This window comes from Hipposideros armiger, unplaced genomic scaffold (assembly GCF_001890085.2).
Source record: "Hipposideros armiger isolate ML-2016 unplaced genomic scaffold, ASM189008v1 scaffold_5, whole genome shotgun sequence".
Taxonomy (NCBI): Eukaryota; Metazoa; Chordata; class Mammalia; order Chiroptera; family Hipposideridae; genus Hipposideros; species Hipposideros armiger.
The window spans coordinates 2,869,365-2,892,998 of record NW_017731355.1 but is presented as its reverse complement, the minus strand read 5'-3'; the positions used below and the strand labels follow the sequence as shown (position 1 = coordinate 2,892,998).

The following is a 23,634-nucleotide window of genomic DNA, read 5'->3' as shown; positions in this document are numbered from 1 at the left end:
GCCCTTAGTATGGCTGCATCCACCTTACAAGCATTTTACCCCTAAGCTTCTTCTTTCCTCCCTCCCTTCCTTCCCCCCCGCCTCTTTTCTTCCCTCCCTCGCCATATCCTGATTTCCCAAAGATGTTGGGTCATTTCTAAAACTTAAACATTTACTCTGAAGGAATTGTCCATCTTAGTATCAGATCCAATTGTTTCTCTTAAAAAATAATTTGATGTGACAAAAAGTGTAAAAGATTACACTTTTCGGCTGCGGAGTGGGAAAGATGGGTGAGGGAATTGCCTTGGCTTGATAGTGTGGTAATCTTATTATATTAACTTTAATTGCCAGAATGCTATAATTAACTACAGATTCAACCTTCTTTCTATTAAATATGAAGTAGTAATATCCTCCTCAGAGTGCATGTATAGAGCATTATACAAACATTTGGACAACTTCATCTCTATTAAGGTTTCCAAACATTTCCTTAAAAGTTTTACTTAAAATTTGAAAGAGCTTTTAGTAGAAATAACACATTTGTAGAATTCTTGGTGCTTTTGCTCTGCATTCTGGCTTGTAGTAAATCTTAGTTATAGATTTATTGATTATTTGTATTAAAAGTGATACTGGCATGTAATCTGTGGGTTGTCTTGCTTGTACTATAATTAAAACATAGAATTGGAAGAAGTAACTTCAGTTTCCTTTGCATAGAGAAAATCTCTGCTGGCTTTAGAGAAGGAAGAAGAAGAGGAGAGAAGTAAAACTATAGAGAGTTTGAAGACAGCACTAAGGACAAAACCAATGAGGTAATTTTTTCCTGAGTAGTGGGGACTACTTGTCTCTTTTCTTTTTCTTTCTTTTACTCCTTTTCTACCCTTCCCAAACTTTTGAGGAACTCTTAAAAGCATGCAATTGAACCATGGATGAAATACTTTAATCACTGAACTTTCAATGAATTGATTTCCTTCAATTAAAAGGTATGCCTGCAGCTATTAGGTGGCTAAAATGAAAAAAAAAAAAGACAAATTAGCAGGTGGTGTGGAGAAATTGCAACCTTCATTCATTGCTGTTGGGAATGTAAAATGGTGCAGCCATTTTGGAAAAACAGTTGGACAGTTCCTCAGAATGTTAAATATAGTGTTGCCGTAGGACCCAACAATTCTACTCCTTGGTATATAGCCAAGGGAAATGAAAACATGTCCTCCAAAAAACTTGTATGCAAATATTCATATCAGCATTATTCTTAATAGCCAAAAAGTAGAAACAACCCACATTCTATCAAATGATGAATGGGTAAGTAAAATGCAATATACCATGCAGTGGGATATCCTTCGGCCATAAAACGAAATGGAGTACTGACACATACTCCAACAGGATAGGGCTTGAAAATGTTTATGCAAAGTGAAAAGAAGCCAGACACAAAGAACCACATATTGTATGATTCCGTTTATATGAAATATCCAGAAAAGGCCATTCATAGAGACAGAAAGATTAATGGTTCCCTGGGTTTGGGGAGAGGGAAGATAGTCTTTTGGGAGTGATTAAATTGAAAAAGTGCTCTAAAATCACATAGTGGCAATGGTTACACAACCCTGTGCATAGGTTAGAAATCACTAAATTGTATATTTGAAAGTGAGTTTTATGGCATGTGAGTTATATCTCAATAAAACTTACTAAAAGGAGGATGAACAGTCAGCTTCCACTGCGTCCCACATCTTCATCTTCCAGAAATGCCTCTAAGGTGTGGTGGGATGTTGGACCTACAGGGACATTTCATTAGCCATAGGTGCTATGAATGAAATTAACTGGTTTAACCAGCTTGGTCATATCTGGGTCATGTGGTTGGGTGAAAGGCTGGAAAGTGAAGATTCCCTTCCTTTATTTGACTATAAAATGCTAAGAAAAACCTACTGATACACCAAGAGTCCTATGCAGTTGTACAATAGGTTTTTTTCTAGCCTATGCTGACTAGATGAGGGTTTCTGTGTGTGTTTTCTGCATCCTCAGATGTTAACGGGTATGCAAGGCTAAGTAAGTTTGGAAATTTCTGGAGTAGTCAGATAAACAGGTTAAATTGCTAGTGAACTTTTCAGAGACTTAACATGCAGATGTGCATTGTGAATTATTCTTGTTGATTGACTTTACAATAAAAAAAAGTGCTATAAATATCAATAAAATTTAGTGTATGGTGATAAAGTATTGCTTTTATTTGTTTTATGTATTGGAATTCCATGTAGCATGTCATAAAAAAGAAGGGTTTTGCTACAAAACTTTAGGGATACGGATTATCATTTGATTGATAAGCAAATACCCTGGAGTGTAAGGGTGCTCTTGGACCTTCATTGAGGTGGGGCCTGGTCAGTAGTTGACGCATACAGGTGTATGGGAGCTGGATGCTACAATAATGCAGAATCAACAGATGACTGAACCTGAGACAATTATTCTCAGTGCCTTTTTGTTCCTGATATTCTGTGGTTATATGATCTGTTAATTGGTTCTTTGTGTCAGTTGAGATCTGTTTACCTCAAAAGGAGATTTTTTTCACACTTCTGGTTAGACCTGAGCACTGGGTCCATGCCGAGGAAGAGGCCAGGAGTTAAGAAGACTTCCTCAGTGTAAGCCTCCTGGCACTTTAGGGACTACATGGTCTTCCTCTCTCCTGCCCCTTCAATCATTTCCATTAAGGGCTGTTACAAAATTCCAAAGAGACTTAAGTCTGACCCATTTTCACCTTCTCCGGACAGGTTTGTAACCAGATTCATCGACTTGGATGGCCTGTCATGTATTCTCAACTTTCTAAAGACCATGGACTACGAGACCTCGGAGTCTCGAATACATACCTCGCTCATCGGATGTATAAAAGCGCTAATGAACAACTCTCAAGGCCGGGCTCACGTCCTGGCTCATTCTGAGAGTATAAATGTAATTGCTCAGAGTCTGAGCACAGAGAATATTAAAACAAAGGTGGCTGTGCTGGAAATCTTGGGCGCCGTGTGCCTGGTTCCCGGGGGCCATAAGAAGGTTCTGCAGGCCATGCTGCACTATCAGAAGTACGCCAGCGAGAGAACCCGCTTTCAGGTGGGTGTGCTCCCTCACCACTTTTCATTCGCCCCCTGACAGGCGCCCTTGCTGGCTCCAAGCAGGGAAGGCACAGAAGGTGATGAGATTCCCCCCCCCCCCCCGGGAGATTGCTCACACTGTGACTCCAAGCATTTCCTTCCTCTTAAGTTTTAGTACCACAGAGTAGAGTGTACTTTCAGTAGTTGATCAGTCTGGGGTGTTAGATTTACTGACCTTGAAAATGGGGCACTGCTTTCGACACATTATATAGCACACATCTTTTGAATCCACTAAATGGAGTGTTTCCTGAAAATTTCACAGGTTGCCATTCTTGATTTAGGGTCAGTATAAATAGTGAGATTATGTCACCATATTTATGCTCAAATATAAAAAGCATGCAGAGTTAACAAAGCACAGTCTTTTGTACTTAGTATTCATGCAAATATGAATATATATTATATATATGTATATGTGTATTATATATATATATATATATATATATATATATATATACACATATGATATTAAGAATTTTGAAAATAGAGTTTTTAGGCCTAATCTTAAGGGGGAAAAAGTGGCTTTCTATGGATCAATGCAGTTCTGACTAAACACAAGATTTTAAAAATTAATTCCTGAATGTTAAAAAAAGTAATAAAATGAGTGTAAGGTTAGTAATAATTCAGGTAATGATTTATACCTGCATCCTTGGCAGACGTTAATTAATGACTTGGATAAAAGCACGGGGCGGTATCGCGATGAAGTGAGTCTCAAGACGGCCATCATGTCTTTCATCAACGCCGTGCTGAGCCAAGGGGCAGGCGTGGTAAGGACCTTCTTCTGTAGCACAAGTTAAAACATACATTATTACAAAATAATTTTTTAAAATATTACTGACTGCAGTCTCTAAAGCATAAATTATTATTTTATCACCCTTTTACTTTCAGGAAAGTTTGGACTTTAGACTTCATCTGCGCTATGAATTTCTGATGTTAGGAATTCAACCTGTAATAGATAAATTAAGGGAACATGAAAATTCAACCTTAGATAGGTAAGTCATACCGTTGTGACCTGAGATGTAGTTCGTGCGTTTTCCATGAAGGTAGTGCCAGTGTGTGAACCACTTGTGACCTGTCTGTAGCATAAGGAGCTTGTAGCAGAATGTTAGTTCGGCTAATGATGTTTTTGTATATTAAGACTTTCTTAATGAAAGAAGCAGCATATTGTGTAGAGAACGCAGTGGGGGTTTCGGCACTCAATCTGAATCCATATTCTAGGGTTTAGTATTAGTGTCCTGATTTCTATGTGCCTGTGTTCATAGGATGTTCTACTTTTCATAGCTTCTCTTGACTTGTCTTGCAGGCATTTAGATTTTTTTGAAATGCTCCGAAATGAAGATGAGCTAGAATTTGCCAAAAGATTTGAACTGGTACGTATGTATACAATTATTCTAATTTGACTCATCCGCCCATGGAATTTCCCTACTGTAATGCTGTCAGAGAGTTGACATGGACCAGTGTAACCTAAAAGCAAAATCAAAGTTCTAGTGGGTTGTCGGAAAAGTCATGACATAGTTTTTCTGTTTTTCGTTGCAAAAATGTGTCATGACTTTTCCGACAACCCAACATTTTGCTATCTAAGTGGCAGGATGAGCCTCTGTGTGCCTGAGGTTTGCTTACCTTGCATTATGGGAATTGAGGAACATGGGTGTTTGACCTCAATTTCTTTTTCATGTGAAATAGGTTCACATAGACACAAAAAGTGCGACTCAGATGTTCGAGCTGACCAGGAAGAGGCTGACCCACAGCGAAGCTTACCCTCACTTTATGTCCATCCTACACCACTGCCTTCAGATGCCTTGTGAGTATGTCTGTGACGCTTATTTTAGAATGTTTGGACATCGTCCACAGGGCTGTGTCTTCCGAACCATGGTGACTAGGCTGGGTGTAGCCCAGGTTGGTTTTGTGACAGCCCAGTGTGCCTCTCTCCCTTCAGCCTAAGGAGTATTGTGAAGTCCTCACAACTAAATGAATTGTCACTTACTTGGATTTTAAAAATAAATAGATGCCTTACAACACATTTATAAAGTGGTAGAAAGTGCCTCTCAATCAAATAAGTGATCATCACATGTCAGCATCCCAGAAACTTGGGGCAACACGGGTGCAGATATTACAAACATCTCTCTGGTTCTGTGGCTGGCTCTTCAGGTGACCACTGTTGAAAACTATTCATCCTGTTTAGAAATAACTTGAAGTGTTTCCCCCCCATTCTTTCTCTTTTTTTTTAGACAAGAGAAGCGGCAACACTGTTCAGTACTGGCTCCTACTCGACAGAATTATTCAGCAAATAGTTATCCAGAATGACAAAGGACAGGACCCTGACTCCACACCTTTGGAAAACTTTAATATTAAGAATGTTGTGCGAATGTAAGTTTCTTCTTATTCTGCTGCCTGTAAGGTAGTAGTGACGGTGTAAGACATTTACTTTATTTTACTGCAAAATAGCAGCTGGGAGAACCTAAATGTTCTAGAGGTCAAATGTGAGGTCCTATGTATCCACATGTCATGTACCTAAGTAACATCTGGGTTTAAAGGGGGCTCAAGCATGGCGGGGGTTTTCTCTGAAGTAGGCTATTTTTATACCCAGAGAGGAGTGCCTTTAGCAGTGGGCCTTTTATGTTTTCTGTAATGAACACTCCTCTGTTACACAGGTTGGTTAATGAAAATGAAGTTAAACAGTGGAAAGAACAAGCAGAAAAAATGAGAAAAGGTAAGTGATGAGGCCCTGACAAGAAATTTTCATTGATGTCTCGTATTGAATTTTGTGTGTCAAACAGTCTTTCTTTTTCTATGTCTTAAGGGCACCTAGCACTGGTTTTTCTTGAATCAAGCTATTTTAGTTGTCATGCTGCTTCCCCAATATTTTATCCTTTTATAATAATCATGTAAATTTTTTGAAAAAGCTTGTTGCTTTTTCTGTTCAGTATTCATTAATTCAAATTTTCCTAACCACTAACCATCCCAACTCATCCCCCACTCCATAACAGCTCTTTACAGCACACTGGGTTTTAAGAAAAGTAATAAGGAACACCAGGGATTACCCAGAATTCTAAAAGAGAAACACAGGCCACTTGGTTTCAGAAGCCCAGTTCTTCACATGACCTTAATTTGGCACCTCTTATATAAAGAGAAATCATGCAGAGACTCACTAATGATTGTATAATATGTGTTATGAAACATTAACAGGCCAGCTATTAGGGAGTGTTTGGATGTCTTTGATATTAATACTCAGCATCGAATGACCAAGAGGGTCATTCGTGCCCATCACTGTGCCAGCTACTCACAAAATGGATATAACTTTCTCCCCTCCTACAAAATACCAGCAAATTAAAGTTGGCCCCATTTGAGAAAACAATCATACTCCCAGCCACTGCTCTTTCTCTATGCTGGTTCACCGACTTCCTGTTCCTTGTCCAAGTTATTCAGTCACAGCCAGTGAAATACAAGAGCACTCACCCCAATATTTATTGTGTTGAAAGAAGGGCCGAGAGATGCTGAAGCGTTTCCTTTCCTCTTGTCACATTTGTTGCTTTCCATTGAGTAGAAAAGCAGGGCCACCACTGATACCAGGAAATACCAGATGTGAAGTACTGTCATGTTACACTGCTCTCAAAATTACAATTTGAGAGCAATTACAATTGCTCTCAAAAAAGTAAGGTTGCCCATACATTTTTATAAATAATTTCCAGAAACTGCTATAGAAAGAATAGAAACCCTGACTAAAAGTTAAGGTAAAGAGAGATTACACCAAAGAGAAAATAGTCAATGAGTAATATTTGAGGGACACACCACCCTTAGAGGATGAAGACTTAGGTATGCAAGTTGAGAACAGAACTTAGGACGTATGCTTTGGAGCCATTCGGTCATTTATTCAGCGGGTATTTATTGAGGGCCTGTGTTTATCAGGCACTGAACTGGGCTCTGGGTCTGAGCCTTGGCTCTGCCCCTGACTTACTGTGTGGACAGGCTAAGTCATGTTCTCTTCTCCTCCAGCCTCCTCTGTAAAATGAAGATTTAACCTACATCACAGGTTGTGGTGAAGATTAAACGATAAAGCAAATATAAGGACTTCAGCATAGTTTCTGGCACATGCTAGTTGCACAATAAATGACAGGGATTTTTATAGACTATAGACAGCTTAGGTGATACAAGAGAAAATGGCCAAGGCTAGGAGGAGGAACAGGATGTCTTAAAGTGAGGTCAAGGGTAAAGTTAAAAAAATGGAGATATAGTAGATAAAACTAATTCTTTTCTGGAAGCTTGTGATAGCCAAGTTGTATTAAAGAGGGCACATGCTGATGAATTAGTCAGAGGGTGGAGGCTGTGAGGAGACGGGAAGTTTCTATGGACCTGAAAGGTAGAGAATATCTGTGGAGACTTCTCTTTAGTGCAGCACACCCAGAAAAGTGCAGAATAAAAGCTTAGCAAATAGATGATAAGTGGATGCCATTTGTGGAGAGACTCCTTTAGGGTGGAGCGTCCCAAACCTGGCATTACATCAGAATCATCTAAGGAACATTTGTAAACCCAAATCCCTGAGCCCTGCCCTACAACTTACAGAAGAGACTTCCTAGAATGGGGTCTGAATGTCCTGAAATGTTAAAATCTCTCAGGTGGTCTGAAGCAAGGCCAGGTTTGTCAGAGGCTAATGACTGATGATAGGAAGTCATGTCTTAAAGCTGTCGAAGAGGAATGAAATGGAGATGGAAGAAGGAAAAGGGGACCGAGTGAGGGAGTTTTTAGATGTGTTTCTGACTGAACAGAATGGTGAAAGTGGGTTAATTAATGGTTATCTTAACTCCAAGGCGGGTAAAATCTAAGGATTTTAATGCCTTGAACCCTTCTCTGCAAATTCTGATTTTGGAGGACTCAGAAGACAGAAAGTAAGAGACAGAGAAAGCAAATTTTTAAATGTGTTATTAAATTCAGACATAGAGACCAACTCTGTATAGCTCTGCCCCAGTGGGTTATATCTCCAGTGGGTTTGTTGATATAAAAAGACTAGGAATTGGGGCCAAGTATTTGAAATAAAGATCTGCAGCCTAAACTTCATTAGTCCTCTTTTCCAAAGCTCATCCCTTTCGTCAGTGCTAGAATCAGCAGGCATATTGGCAACGTAAATAAACATTATGCTAAATTGGATGCTTTGTTCCATATAGCGGCATTGAGGAGCTAATATTTTTCCTCTTTATATTATGGCAATTCTCATGCTCAGCCAATACTAATGCCCTAAAGATATTTAATGATGAGATGGTAACGTTTGCTTTCATGAGTTTCAAGAATGTTTGCCGGAAGTATAAATGCATCCAGCCCAAGTAGCCTTCTGAGGGGGAATGGGAGAAATGGCCCTGTGCTGGACACACACTCGGTCTGGCAGCAGATTTCTTCACAGTGCAAAGCCCTCCCTCTCAGCTCCTCTGCGAGTCGGACACGAGCCAGCAAACCTAGCTAACAAACACTGGACTCCTCTCCTTCTCATTCCTAATTTGTGAAAAGAGGCCTTTTTAATATTCCTTTTCCCCCATATAGCCACAGGGCTATTTCTGTGACAGGATTCTGAATTAAGTACCTAACAAGCACCATTCTCCTCCACAAGCAGCTGCTCACACTGGTGCTCCGTCTTTAGACCTGTGACCATAAGGGCTTCTTCTTCCGACTTTTACAAAATGTCACGGTTAATAAAGTTGTTCATCCGAAGCCTTCTCCAAGCACGAACCCCGTGAGTTCGCTCCCCTTGGTAGAGAAGAGGGATAGTATTTACCTAATAATAAAGAGCCTCCCAGTCCTCAGTCAGTTTGCTTTTCAGAGGAGACGCTTCAGCTTTGAAGAGTCCGGTTTTCATGTCTGATTGTTTTCATGCACAGAGCACAATGAGCTACAACAGAAACTGGAAAAGAAAGAGAGAGAATGTGACGCCAAGACCCAAGAGAAGGAGGAGATGATGCAGACCTTAAATAAAATGAAAGAGAAGCTGGAAAAGGAGACCACTGAGCACAAGCAAGTTAAGCAGCAAGTGGCAGACCTCACTGCGCAGCTGCACGAGCTCAGCAGGGTGAGGGCCACGCGCACCCCATCTTCCGTCCCCACTCATCCTGAAGCCCCTCAGTCCTTCAAGTCCCAGCTTCAGGCTGGGGGAATAAAACCTAAAATGCCTCGTGACCCGTCACAGTGGCTGTGGGACAGGCTCCCTCTGCAACCGTGTAGGTTACGCAGCAGAGGCAGTTTGGGGTGTGCGTTTTTAAATACAGATCCCCTAATAAGAGCAAGGGAAACCATATTAGTTTCTTACGATGAAAACTGATTTCATGAAAACCAAACTGTACAATGGTACAAGAAGTGAGAGACATGCAAACGCTTTGCAGATAAGCCAAATACAAAGGTCTGACCCAGCAGAGTCCCCAAAGGCCCAGAAGGTCTGTTTCACTTACTGCCCCTTTAAAGTCACAGTCTCAGAAGTGTGAATTTCTCTGTAATGTACAATTTAAGCAAAGTTCCAGACTCGAAAAGTCGTCCAATGAATTTATGTCTTTCATTGATCTTCTCTTTTCCTGTTTTTATCTTTTCAGAGGGCTGTCTGTGCTTCCATCCCAGGTGGACCCTCACCGGGAGCCCCAGGGGGGCCCTTTCCTTCCTCTTCACCAGGATCTCACCCTCCCCCACCACCCCCACCTCTGCCAGGTGGAATGCTTCCTCCTCCACCCCCTCCTCTCCCTCCCGGTGGTCCTCCTCCTCCCCCAGGGCCTCCTCCCTTGGGGGGAACCATGCCACCTCCTGGTGCTCCTCTGGGCCTGGCACTCAAGAAGAAAAACATTCCTCAGCCCACCAATGCCCTGAAATCCTTCAACTGGTCCAAGCTGCCCGAGGTAAGCCATTTGTTCCAATTTCCCCTCCACTGGATGGTATTCCCGGCTCACTGTGCTGTCACAGACGGGGAAGCAGCCCTGGCCGCTAAGCGATTTCATTTGCTAGTGTGGACTCAGGGTTCTCACCAGCTCAGATATTTAAGTGACAAAGCTTCAGAAATAAAGGACACGTTGTTTGAGCATCTGGTGGAATGAAAAATTGGGAATAGCAGCATTTTCAAAAGTAAATTACCACGTCTGTTCTTTTTGTGTATATCTGTAAACTCTAACACTTACTTAACTTGATGTTTGCAGAACAAACTGGAAGGAACAGTATGGACCGAAATTGATGATACGAAGGTCTTCAAAATTCTAGATCTTGAAGACCTGGAACGAACTTTCTCTGCTTACCAAAGACAGCAGGTAACAGCATGTGCCCTCCAGATGCTATAGGAGGAAAAGCATGTTCTTGTGCCTAATCCCTGGGCCATCTGCCATAACCTTGATATGATAGGCATCTTCGTTCTAGGCTGTTTGGTCTACCCTGGCGTGTTCCTGCAAAGCAGCATGGTGTATGCATCCACACGTGTGTCCAAGGGCCTGTGGGGGAGGGGGGGGAGAGAATGTGTGTGTGTGTGAACATGTTGAAGACATACACTCTCCTTGTTAGTAATCTTCATATGCTGGTGTGTGTCCAAGACCTTGTCTCCATTAGTGAAGGCTCTGTATATTATTATCACTATGCTTAGTCAAAATAGGTCACCAGGAGAAAATGTTAGTAGGGGAGTTACCTAACTTGTATTGTCACCTCATAGTGTTTATTTCTGAAGTCATTTTAGTTTATCTGACTTTAAATATGTTATTGTCAGAAGTGGACTGCTTTTTTCAAATAGATGGAAACTTTAGAAGTATGGGGGGAGGGGAGGCATGGTAAAATTACTATGATTTGGCAGCTAGCTGGCACCTGGAGAGGAGTTTTTACTGTGTGTCATGAACATGATCGACTCCGAAGTGGGGCTAGGAAGGCTGAGCAAGGGCGCAGGTGGCAAGGATGCAGATAGGACCAGAGAAGCTTCTGAAAGTGAGCAAAGCTTTCGTGATAGTTACGAGAACATACAATTTGATGCTTGCTGACGTGGCCGAGCAGTCAGTGTCACGTTGTGAGCCCTGGTCACGTCTGTATGGTGCCTATCACTCCTCGAGAGCCCATCTTAGTAGAGCCTCTTAAGGGTGGACCAAAAGAGGTTGCAGCAAGGTTGCTAGATTCAGAGAGTTTGCGAAGAACAAGGAAAAGGTGGAGTGGGGTCCCAAACTGTCAATCAGAGACCTGGGAAGGGAAAAACTGAGTCCCCGGGCATCTGCACAGGGGCTTTCCTTGGGCTTTGCTGAGAGGCCCTGAACTCCGGCGTGAATCATGCCCAGGGTGGGGCATCCTCAGACAGGCAGCAGACTTTCTAGCCTGCTTAGGCTTGGCCTGCTTCCTAAGAAAGAGTATCTCACAACAGAACTGTCAAGTACCAAGAAAGAAGACAGACTGAGGCTGGGGGACTAACAAAAGACTAGGGGTCTTCAAAATGGCCTTGTGATATATCTGAAATTGAAAAGGAAACGTAATATTCCTTTAGCCAAAATATTTTCACTTAGAAGGGAAGCTTCTCTGCAGTGCATTCTATTTGATTTTAGAAAAGTACAAAAACACAAGCGGTTGCCTGTGATGGCAGCATGACCCGAAAACAGGAGCCATCAGCTGGGGCCACACATAAGTATAGAGGCAGACTTGTGCAGTGTTGTACACACCATTAAAGGAAAATGAAGAACAGAAGGTTAGACGTCCAGTAGGAAGCAAGACACTTTATCTTTCCAAGTACAAACAAAGGGTGTGTTCAGAGCCCTCATATACAGCAGGTGCTCAGACCACATTCATTCCCAATTAGCTGGACCACCTCTCTCTTTGCCCCAGGAAGCTGTCCTCTGGGCCTCAACATGAAGTCTTAGGATATTTTAGCAAACTTTCTGATAGATTCAAGTAATCTTCTGACCTCATTACACATCCCATTGGTTTCCTGCTTCAGTTTCAGACACTAATGCTAGTCCATTTTGGTTGCCGAAGGTAAAGGTTTGGGAGCTTAGAGAAGTAAATTAAAGGAAGGAAAAACAGCAGTTATTCCAAATGATGCTATTCGAGTCTGAGCATGTGGGTTGCATTTATTATGAAGGCAGGTGGTTGAAAGACCCAAGTTTACAAGACTTGTAATTAACTGACTTTCAGCAGAAGGTGCAAAAGGATGCTGCCAAAATGCTCTGGGACAAATATGTGGACAATTCTCAAGAGCCCTGGGAGACAGGGTTGCAGAAAGCTTGGCAATTCAGTAATTGTCTCCTAGCAACCAATTACTGTTTAAGTAATCAGCAGTCATTCCAGTCAGGATAGACCGGAATATTTCAGTTGTACTTAACACTAAGTAGACTGGAAGTAGAATCATTTGTTACATTTTCAATAGCACTTCCTGGAGAAAAATTTCAACACACCTGCTCTGCTTGATTCAAGTATGTTTCCCCTCTTGGTGCAAGAATTTGAGATGAGAACTTTTAAACCATAAGTCTATTTCCCATATGAAGGAAATTTGAGTCATGTAGTTGAACTTACTGAATGTTGAGACAGAAAATCGAGATACAGACATTCTAGTAGGAATATGTAGGACAGAGCAAATGACATGGGGTGCCTGTCATTGAATGTCCCCTCATCTCATAGCTGATGACTATGCCACAGACCTGTGCATTTTCATTTAGTCTTGGCTATGCACTATATAATTATCACACCTAAACTGCTCTCTTTTCCACTCCCAAATGGACACTGGGAACCTATTTTTTCTATGCCATCTCTGCTTTCTTGCCTCCAGAGTTATAAAATCCTGGTCAAACTCTCTGGACTTCGGACAGTTGTTTGGCCACGTGAATTTCTCAGAGAGGCGAAGGAGCGCATGCATGCCATTATCTGCATGAGTGCAACAGGAACGCTACACAGAGTAAGATTTTTTTACTCTGTATCAGTTTAGTATAATTTAGGTGAATGCTGATTAATGACATGCAGGAGAGATTTTATATAAATATGTGTACACACCCACACACATACAAAGAGATATGCCCCATTGATTTGAGACATATTGTATCATTAAAAACAAATATTTATACTGTCTGCTTTGTATATGAAGTACTTCAAATGATGCAAGTGTATTAAAGTATTGCATAAGCCTACAATGCAAATTATAATATAAAAGCAGAGATGAGGAAAATCTGTAAATAACCATGAGATAGACTAAAAGATGATATTCTAAATTGATAATCAGTTTTGGTACTGAGTGTGATATGTACAGTTTCCAGTCTTATCAACCCTAAAGTTTAGTTCTCAAGCTCTTATACTTATTTTTAAATTTAATCTTCACATCAGTTCTACGAAGTGAGTATGATTTCTAGTGAAGATAATAAAAATGTGGTTTAGTGTGTATTCAGTGTCCAAACAGGAGGCACAGTCAGGTATACAAGTGGCTTAATTCTCAGTTTCACTTTGTTCCTCTGCCATGGTTTAATTCACTACAAAAGTCAGGCTTTATAAAGGATTTTCTTTAACTCCAGCTTTAAGAACAAGATCATTCCTATTCGTGGTTTTTTTCAGTGAGGATATCAAAGGTGTGGAGAGCAGATTATGTAAGCTTATGTGCCACATGAAATGGAATTTAATAGCGTCCAGTCATTCCCCTGCTCATATTTCCAAAAGTTCATTTGAAAGTCAATTTCTTGAGTATCAAAACCCCTTTTTCTCATTAAAACTATATTATACATGATTTCCAGGCCAACCACAAAAGACTTATTACATAAAGTAGCCCATTGTATAATAATTCTATTTCAGACAACCAAACAATATTAACTTGGTTTTATGGGAAATTTTTACCTTGAGATATTATAAATTCATTCTCCCTACCCATGCAGTTGGAGGAAGGAAATGAACTTGACATTTACCTAAAGGGAGTCCTATCTTTGTAGCAATAAATTAACAGCTCACTATCTCCATTCCTCCCCCTCTTCTCTTTGCCCGAGGACACCCCTTCTTATGGGCCCTATTATCAGCACATAGAATAACATTTCAAAGCCTCTCTGCGTGGATTTAGAGAACAAAGGATTACTGCTATCCCAGACTCCAAAACGTGATCTCTCCTGCTCATAGGCAATACACAGGTCATCCTTGGAGTCCCTTTTGGAACATTCAGTGGTATCTTCTGATTTTTATAAATCAGAGAATATTCCTTTTTAATTCCTTTATGTTTTTCAGTATTCTGTATATCTAGTTTTCACATTAAAAAAATCATTCGATTCAGGATATTTGTTTCAATAATCTTGGTCCTTAACTATGGCACATGAAGGCCAAGAGAAAATTGTGAATGATGGTTTTTCTCAGGACTAAAGTATAAAGAAGAGGTTCTATAACTGGACTGCATGGTAAGAGTTAATCAAATGCAGAGTTTTATATAAATATTAGTGTATGCATTTTTCTGGAACAGAATTCCCAGCTTTTATCAGATTTACAAAGGGATCTCAACCTTAAAAAGATTAAGAACCATTCATATGAGTCTTATTATTATCTATGAAGCATTGAGTCATCATTTCATTTCATGGAACCCTATCTATAGGAATCTATCGGCACTAGTTCCTGAAAATGCAAGTCCCAACATCCTATTTATATTCCAAGCTCAAAAGCCTACACCAGAAATCATCTGGAAAAATGAGCCATCCTGTTATGTAGCGCCTAATATAGATGATTCTCGTCATGTTTTGCCCAAGCCAATTAGTAAAGAATTTAGGTTTCAAAAGGAATATTAACTTATTTGAAGTGGGCCTGGAAGCGTTGATATTTTTATCATGCCCCATCTAATAAACTTTGTGATTTTATTTAAAATGTGATGATTAAAGGTCTCTTAAAGAAGGGGAAATGGGAAAGCTAACACTAACCAAATTCTCCCATGACAGTTCTCATTCTCACCTTAACCAAACTGTCCCGGCATTCCTCATCCTCACCTCTGAAAAGATAAAATACATGACTCAGCTATTCACTGTTACACTTACTGTTGCTGCTGGTAACAAATGGGAGATCTTGACCAAGTGTTCTTCAGCTCAGAACAGTAGGGACTGAAAAATAATTCTGTGATAGCTTCCAAGTATTTTGCTCACAGCCATGTGTCAGGTACTGTACCAAATTCTTCACATGCATGATCATATTTAATCAGTAATAATCCAGTTGTTGACCCCATTTTTCAGATAGACTGAGTGTCAAGCCACACACCTAGTTATTGATAGCTGCCTGATTCCACAGTCCACTACAGTACACAGGTCAGAAATCTCCATGTCTTGATGGTGGGAACTTAACGGAAAATGAGATGCCAGAGAACGTCATAGAAGTTTCTTTTTTGAAGTTCAGACAGTGAGAGCCAGATCTAAATTCAGCAAGCAACTTGTCTCTTTAAAAGAGAAAAGTAGGGTAAGACCTCATGGAGTTCACTTCATCATCGTTTTTTTCTGCCCTTGCAAGGAGAAACTGCTTTTTACAGGGAAAGGGTCCTATGGAGTTTCAGCGTAGAGAAACTGACAGTTACAAGGACAAAAGAAAACTGACATCAATTTATTTTTTAAATGCCATTCTGGAAAAGGCATTCATTCTTGCAATCCCTCCTTGTATGGGTGGAGCTAGGGGAGGACACATTTTGTTTCCTACTTAGAGGAGTGATATGAAACAGCTCATCTGTGTAAAATTGGCCTTGGCAGCGCTGCCAGGACCAATGAGGCCTTAAGGAATTTGCTGAGCAAATACTGGTTGTGCAAGTCGTGGGCTGAAAGCTGGGGTGTGCTTTGCACCCTGAAGTTGTATTTATTCCCTCATGGCAAAAATATGCAAAGAAAGCTGTAGCTTTCTCATAACATGTCAATTACTTCTTCTTCTTTTTCTTCTTTGCTGCAAGTCTTTTCTAGAGATTATTTCAGGAAGAGGCTTTTGACTTTTGTATGCATGACAGCCCCAAGGCAGTTGGGATAAGGCCACCAATGGCTGAACACCACATGAATCTCTTATTGTCTCTTAGTTGCATGTTCTGTCTTTTTCCTCATACCTACCTATAGCGCTCACAGGCATTATTTGGACTCTGAAGGGGTGCTGAGGGTTAATATTACTGACCTATGTTGCTGAACTAGTCTTTTGCCTTTTTGTAATTCTTCCTCGTGACACAAGAAGACAGGAGATTATGTCCACTCCACAAATACATGTATGATAGTACACAGCAATGGAAGTAATCTCAAGTGGATGGAATTGACATATTTTTTTGCTGCAAGTGAAAATCATCATGTTGAATAAATGCCGCCCAATGGTCCTTTCAAAGAAGATTTGTTCCTTTTACAGCTTGAGTCTTTCTGGGGTGTTTTAAGTCCTTTTCTAAACTTGATTTGCCAACAGGGAAAATTGGGTTCCGCATGTGCCGTCTTCTCTCTACCCTGAATGCTCAGTATCACGCTCTTGTCTGCATTTTCAGCCAGCCCTCTCGTCTTCATTAACTTCCATCGCTGCTCCTACAGACATAAATCATCTCTTACTTACCCTATGTCACTAATCTCCATGACTTTCCCCCATGTGTTGCTGTGGTTTCTGAACTGCATGTATCTGATTTGCCTTTTCCATGCCTCTGCCATGGCTGTAGGATTTCTTTGTGCACAGCAACTCCAAGCAGGTAAGTGAGCTACTACCTAAACCTTGCTTTACTAGAAACTCCTGGGCTCTCTGTAAGCTCTAAATGTCTTCGTTATCCCATATTGTTCAGACAGAGTAATATAATGCCCAGGTAATTCCATGTTGGGTTTCAACTCTTAACTGAATATTTAAAGGTACGTCAAGCTCAGCATGACGAGAGACAGTGAAAAGTTTGATCATGTGTGCTTCTTATTGTAAACTCCACCTTGTCTTTCTTTCCTAAACTGTTGTACAGTTCCAGAGCTCTTTGGTTTCCTTACATTTTTATTTTTATTTTTTTTTAAGATTTTGGGGAATTGGGGGAGGGTAACAGTGTTTGGGAATTGGGGGAGGGTAACAGTGTTTGGGAATTGGGGAGGGGACCAGCCAAGTTGTTCTTCAATCTTCGTTGTAGAGGGTGCCAGTCGCCATCTGGCTTCCTGTCTGCAGCTCATGGCCTCTAAGCTCAAGGTGCTGTGTTCAATCTTAGTTGCGGGTGGGCATAGCCACCATCCCATGCGGGAGTCGAACCAGCAGCCTTGTTGTTAAGAGCGCATGCTCTAGCCACTGAGCCATCCAGCTCCCTGTCGGCAGCTCAGCTCGAGGTGCTGTGTTCAATCCTAGTTGCGGGTGGGCATAGCCACCATCCCATGCGGGAGTCAAACCAGCAGCCTTACTGTTAACAGCGCACACTCTATCCACTGAGCCATCTGGGCAGCAGCTCAGCTCAAGGTGCCGAGTTCGGTCTTAGTTGCGGGTGGGCGTAACCCACCATCGAACAGGCAATCTTGTTACACCAGCTGAGCCATCCTGCCACCTGTTGGCAGCTCACAGACAGCTCAGCTCGGGCACAGTGTCACTGGCCCATGTGGGAATTGAACCGGCAGCCCTGTCTGTTGCTCAGAGCTCGCGCTCCTAAGCGAACTCTTAATCAACTGAGCCACTCGGCCAGGTCGTTTCCTGACATTTTAAAAATACCATGATCTATTTTAAAAATTGATCCTGCCCTCTAATGAAATCAAACTTGCTGTTTATCAAGTTAGTCTGTTTTCACCTTGATGTCCAGTTTACTCAAATGGTATTACATACATAAATATATGTAATTGTTTTATGTCTTTCCCACCATAAGTCATGACTGGCTATCATTGTTTGCAGCTTTCTGTACAGCAGCAAACTATGCAAGTAGTGTTTCATCGTTAACTCAAGTAATTGAACTAATGCCTTGAACTGCATCCCCCCCCCCCCAGTTGTCCGTCAGTCTCCAGGGTAATGAAAGGTACCATCTGGGCTTGGGAGCTTCCTGCTGCACATGCAGACCTTTGGGAGTCTTTATTCAGAGTTTTGAGTGCTCAGGCTGAAAATGGCCCTGGGGTGAATGTGCACTGCAAATGGCTGGACGGGCATTGGCAGGTCTCAGCTGAGCTTCATTCAAAGTGACACTTCTGTCTGCTATCCATAGGGATTTGGGGGACAAAAGGAGGGCACTCACTGATAATTTATGCACTCTTAGCATCTTCAACTTAGAAGCACTTTATTCTTCCAAATAATGGTTTTTCAAATGTGGGTGGTCAGCTTTTCTTATTATTTCCCTATTGTCAACTAGATTTTAGTCTTTGTTTCAATTCCTCCACCTCCCTACACTGTCCCCCTCACCATCTTAACTGTGTGTGTGTGTGTGTGTGTGTGTGTGTAAGTAAACAGAAAATATAAAGGAAAAGTATGTGTCTGAAGTCGGAATGTCCCTGTTTGACGTTGATGGATTTCTTTCATGCTCATTATAGAAAGAAGCAGACGCCATCGATGACACACTGAGTTCCAAACTTAAAGTCAAAGAGCTTTCGGTGATTGATGGTCGGAGAGCTCAGAATTGCAACATCCTTCTATCAAGGTATTGTTGATGTTGAATAAACATTTCTGGTGGGACCAACTTCTCTATCATGTGGCTCCAAACCACATGTTTGTACTGATTCTTTTCGGCTGAGATACGGTTCTTCAGACGCTCTTCTGTCTGATGTGAGGATGACTGTCAGCACTTACTTTCCCTACTGGAATATATCAGAGCCGGTTGCCTACTTTCTTAGAGCTTAATTTCCACAAACTTCTAAATTTAAATAGCAGAACATCCCACATCAATTGTGTGTGTGTGTTTCCCAGAGAGCCTGTAAAATGGACGTACTCGCATACTTTTGGCTCCAGATTTTGGTTGTTGAGTAACACTGTCACAGAATCAGGACCAACAATGAAGCCTCTTTTGTTTTTGCTTTCTATAGTCACCCTTTTATACTTCAAGGTTATATGATTACATGCTTTTTTCTGAAAATTTTTATGACTAAAAGGCCATGTAAATCTCCAACCTCACTGAAATGCTAATTTATCCAGCTTAGCCCTGTTCAGAAATCTTTCTTATAATTAGTGAACCATCCCAGCCTTGGAACTTGAAAAGAAGAAAGGAAGCTTGGAATCTGATCGTAGCTTCAGGCAGTGTGTCAGGTTGTGTTGGGCATTTCAAGGAGCTTTTCTGGATCTAGTTTCTGCTTTTCTCTAAAAGGGACTTTCACTTTAGGCGAAGATACCCAATGCTTCTGCGGTGAATAAGGATGTAAAGAACCTTGAACTTTGAGGCTTTCAGTGTAAGTCACATTGGCTACATTCTGGAAGGGAATGTTGTATTTGCATTGAGGCTGGTGTCAGGTGACTTCTCTTTCAGGGGGAGTAAAGAGGGAAAGTAGCAGTCCTTAGTTTTTAGATGATCTTAGAGTAAGTTTCTTTTAACACAAAGAGCTGCTGCTAGGTTTTCAGCATGGAAGCTTGATTGTTAGCCAGATATATATTACTTTAGGGAGCAAATGTTTCTTGTACTGAAAGAGAAATTGAAGCTTAGTGAGATCCCTGAATTTTAATACATCTACTAAGGTAACATGAACCCCCTGTTAGCATTTCATTTCTGCCTGTGGAAGAATGGAAACTATGTCAATGACCAGGCCCTGTATTTATCCCCACATTTGCTCCCGGAACACAGGCTGAGGAAGACACCAATGAAAGGAATTTGAAAGTCTACGTATTTTCCTTCTGTAGTATATATAATCTATTTTGTTAGACTTTCTTTTCATAAATAACGTTGTTTAATAGCAAGATTAAATTAAAATTTGGGAAGTTTTGTGTTTGTTTTTTTTTAATCCTAGAATTTCTCCCTATATTTTGTGCTTTTGCAATCCAAAGGGACACTTTAAAACAACTTGACAAAGAGAGCTATCACTTTGAATTTCTATAGTATTTAAGTGCTCATAGGACTAAAAACCATGACCCAGTTCCTAGCAGACAGATTATTCTCGGTACTAGGTGCCACCAGGGTAATTACACTAGTTATAGATAAGGTTATATCTCCTTCTGGCAAATTTCCCAGCCCTTAATTGAAGGAATTATTTCATATTTGTGGTATGTAATTCCCTTCTTACCTCAAAAGTGTCGGAGCCCAAGGTGAGTTAGAACTTGAATGTGTCTAAACTCTCTCTGGAAGACAGTTCTAGAACTTGCCTCATATCTGTTAGATTATCTATTAAAAAATTCAATTTAATAAATAAGTGTTATGACACTGCACATCAATAAAAAGCGTAGTGTGCATAACAAAGTAATTTTGAGTCTCAGTCGACCTTATGGTAATTGGGCATTATTGATCAGGTTCTAAAACCTTCTCGCCCACAGAGGAATCATTAGCACATGCTTTTCTGCTCAGGGGTCAATAGTTTTAACTCTCTTGGTCAGGAAAGAACAGGGCTGACACGTTATATGTGCTGTGGTAAAGGTAAAAGAAATTAAGCAGGTTTAATTTAAATTTGTTTAGTTTTTTTGAACCAGTGAGCAGTTTACCATGCTTTCATTCTCCCCTTTTCGTTGGCACTGCATTACTACCCACCGAAGGTGCTAGGGGCATACAGCAGGGAAGAGCCCTGTGAAAGTGTTTGGTACTTTTTTTCTTAAAGAGATACCACTTTGCTGCCTGTATTTGCCTGGCAGTATGCTGGGTGCCACAGGACATACCCAGACTTATGGTAGCACTGCTGCCTTTGGAAGCTCGTGGCTGATTGGAGAAGAAAGATGACAGAGGCGATACGACTTGTGAACAATTCAGAGCTTGGACTGGTCTGACTGGAAGGAGACAGGAGCTCAGCCAAGTGAGAGTGACACCAGCAGGGTTTTTACCAGGAAAGTGGGCCTCGAAGGGTAATAACAGTTACGTGGGCAGGGAGGACAGAGGCAGTTCCAAGGAGGTGTGCAGCAGGTGGAAAGGCAATTCCAAGGAGGTGTGCAGCAGGTGGAGGAGTATAAGCATAGCTATTAAAGAGAGCCCTGTAATTGCTGCAGACAGTTACCACGTAGATTGAACGAGACCAGGAAGGAGAGGCTGCGATCCGTGCCTGGTGTCTTGGTAAGGGCATGAGTCAGCCCCGGAACCAGCCATACCTTCCTCATCTATAAAATGGAGATAATACAATGGTAGCCTTGCAGTGGGCTTGTGAAACCATTACCTGGCAGGATGGCTGCATGTGGTAGCTGCTCAGTTTGTGGCCTGTTTATGTGCCCACGGGATCGGATATTGGTGCAGTTTGTTCCGGAGGAGAACATTTTGTTTTTATAAGATTCCAAGTTTTATCTCTCAAGGGTTTACAGGATAGGTTGGGAGGGGTCAAGAGCTGGAAACAGAGGCAGCTCAGGTAGGAGGCTCTTTCTGTTGTCCAGATGAGACTTAATGAGAGGCAGAGCTGAGAGAGACTAAGAAACCCTGAATAGGACTTGGAGACTAATTTTGTGCATAAAGACAATAAATAGGAACATTTCCAAGTTGATGTCAAGATTTCTTACCTTTCCACATGGACTATCTTGCTTCTTTTCTGCTTATTTCATTCCTAAAGGATGGCAACCCTCTCTGCTTCTTATCTTGCTGGCTAGGAATTTAATTCCGGGCAATGCAGTCATTCCACCACATTCCACCACAGTGCAAGCTGGCGGCATATTCCATAAGGGGTATTTTGATGAATGCCTATGTTTGTAGTGTTTGGTAATCCTTCAAAGCTCTTCCTTAGCCCCACACTGCAAAAGTTAGTGGACCCTTTAGTCAGGGGCACCTGCCACAGCCTCGCCTGGAGCTGAGCAGGCCATCGGAAAGAAAGCCCTTTCTGTCCCAGGGGCCAAGCAGGGGAGGAGGCACATGTCCTTTTTATGTGCTCACAATGAGTGGCCAGGGTCCCTTTCAGCTCCTAGAAAGAGAGTAGCTGGAAGATGTGAGCTTGAATCAGAAGCTCCAGGCCACCAGGGACTCTGCCTCCCCCACACTTGAGAAGAGAGTGGCAGAGGCCCTAAGCAGATTGAGCAAAAACTTTTCTGCATGTCTGTAGGCAATATGTGGCGATTTGAAATTCACTCTGCTTTATTCCCTAAAACAGACCTCTCCCTTCCAAAAAAAAGAGAGAGAAAGAAACTTGGAAGTCAGTTTATATTGCAAAATGAACCCACCTAACATACACTTTTATGAAGTGTTCTGCCATTCTTTTTTTCCAGATGCTCACTTAACATGGCAGCCAGGGTGTAGTAAACCACAAAAAAGCTACTTTAAAGTAGGAGGATTTGGCTTACATCCACTGAAGCAGAGCTAAGATCTAGCCATCCATCCCTAACTTATTGTAATTACTCCTGGATGTTCCAATTCTCTTGGCAAATTTTTGAAATACTTGAGTAGAGCAAGGTAGAGTTAAATACTGTTTTTAAATGGCCAGTTTGTTTCCTGCCTGGTAGAGAAAGTTGAAGTGGATGTCTCACAAGTTGCCACCCTCCAGCACACCAGAACACTGCCAAGCTTTAAAAGCAATTAAAAGGTTAGAACTGGTTGGGTCCTTAAATTACAGAGATTAGCAACTCATTCTGTGGATGACAGATGATACTAAGAACTCGGCAACCTATGGAACCATCCCGGAGGGCAGCATAGCCTTCTCCTCTTTCCTCAGAGGTAGTTTCTTTGTCTGCTCCAGCCGGCCACGTGCAAGGCGGTATGTTGACAGGTAGATTTTCCTAAGTACTATCCATTAAAGGCTCAAGTCTCTTTGTGGGCCACATTAACAGAAACCAAAATTGTTATGAATTAGAGCTAGTGTTTAGTCCAGACAGCCTCTGGGAGGTTGAAGAGCATAAATATATACAATTTCAAAAGCAAGACGTTCTGCACTCCATATGGGGAGCTAATGAAATGCAAATCCAATACTTCAAGTATTGTTCTCACTCTGATTTTCAACTTCTTTTCTTTTAAATGCAAAACAGAAGGACTCTGGCAGAACTACACCATAAAGTGGTTTCTTCAGCTCTGTGTGTAAAGGACACAGGAACTAATTTATTTTTTTTCTTATAAGCAGAGCTTTTCTCATGATGACTATAGGTGTTTCCAGAGCCAGTTGGTTTTCATTCGTGGCGGTTGCAACCTTCGCTGATGTTGCCCTTCCGTGGCCTTGTCTGGCCGTAATGTGGTGTTTGCCCTTAATTGACTCAAGAGCCTTGGGTGTCCCAGAACCTAGAGCCACACAGGGCCTGTACGGTGGAGACCTTGATGCTGGGATACAGCTTTCCCACCATGCGGTTTACCCATGCCCACTTGGCTTAATTCTTCCACTTACGTTTGGGGCTTTGCCACCAGGGCATTCTGGCAAACATGTTCATGAGACAGTGATTGTCACCAGAATGACTACAACAATCTGGATACGTCTTCCCAGGTCCAGGGCTGCTATCCACAGCCCAGGAGTGACGATGGTACTGCAGCTAGGACTAGGCAATCGAATGGGCCTTATTTTATTTTATTTTATTTTTTTAAAGATTTTTACTGGGGAATTGGGGGAAGGGGAACAGACAAGTTGCTGTTGTTTTGTTCTTCAGTCTAGTTGTGGAGGAC

The 23,634-nt window shown here is 41.5% G+C and overlaps 1 protein-coding gene across 1 annotated transcript in view; it reads left to right on the top strand.

Annotated features, from left to right (window-relative positions):
* The window catches only part of DAAM1 (dishevelled associated activator of morphogenesis 1), a 173,058-nt gene that overhangs the window by 115,561 nt on the left and 33,863 nt on the right, over positions 1 to 23,634 (top strand). Inside the window, exons 5-18 of the mRNA XM_019646065.1 lie at positions 691 to 785; positions 2,724 to 3,057; positions 3,752 to 3,862; positions 3,984 to 4,087; positions 4,399 to 4,465; positions 4,779 to 4,896; positions 5,324 to 5,462; positions 5,747 to 5,805; positions 8,960 to 9,147; positions 9,662 to 9,958; positions 10,253 to 10,360; positions 16,675 to 16,704; positions 18,485 to 18,591; positions 21,066 to 21,129. Of these exons, the coding sequence (XP_019501610.1) occupies positions 691 to 785; positions 2,724 to 3,057; positions 3,752 to 3,862; positions 3,984 to 4,087; positions 4,399 to 4,465; positions 4,779 to 4,896; positions 5,324 to 5,462; positions 5,747 to 5,805; positions 8,960 to 9,147; positions 9,662 to 9,958; positions 10,253 to 10,360; positions 16,675 to 16,704; positions 18,485 to 18,591; positions 21,066 to 21,129 (1,821 nt within the window). The remainder of the gene's footprint in view (positions 1 to 690; positions 786 to 2,723; positions 3,058 to 3,751; positions 3,863 to 3,983; positions 4,088 to 4,398; positions 4,466 to 4,778; positions 4,897 to 5,323; positions 5,463 to 5,746; positions 5,806 to 8,959; positions 9,148 to 9,661; positions 9,959 to 10,252; positions 10,361 to 16,674; positions 16,705 to 18,484; positions 18,592 to 21,065; positions 21,130 to 23,634) is intronic.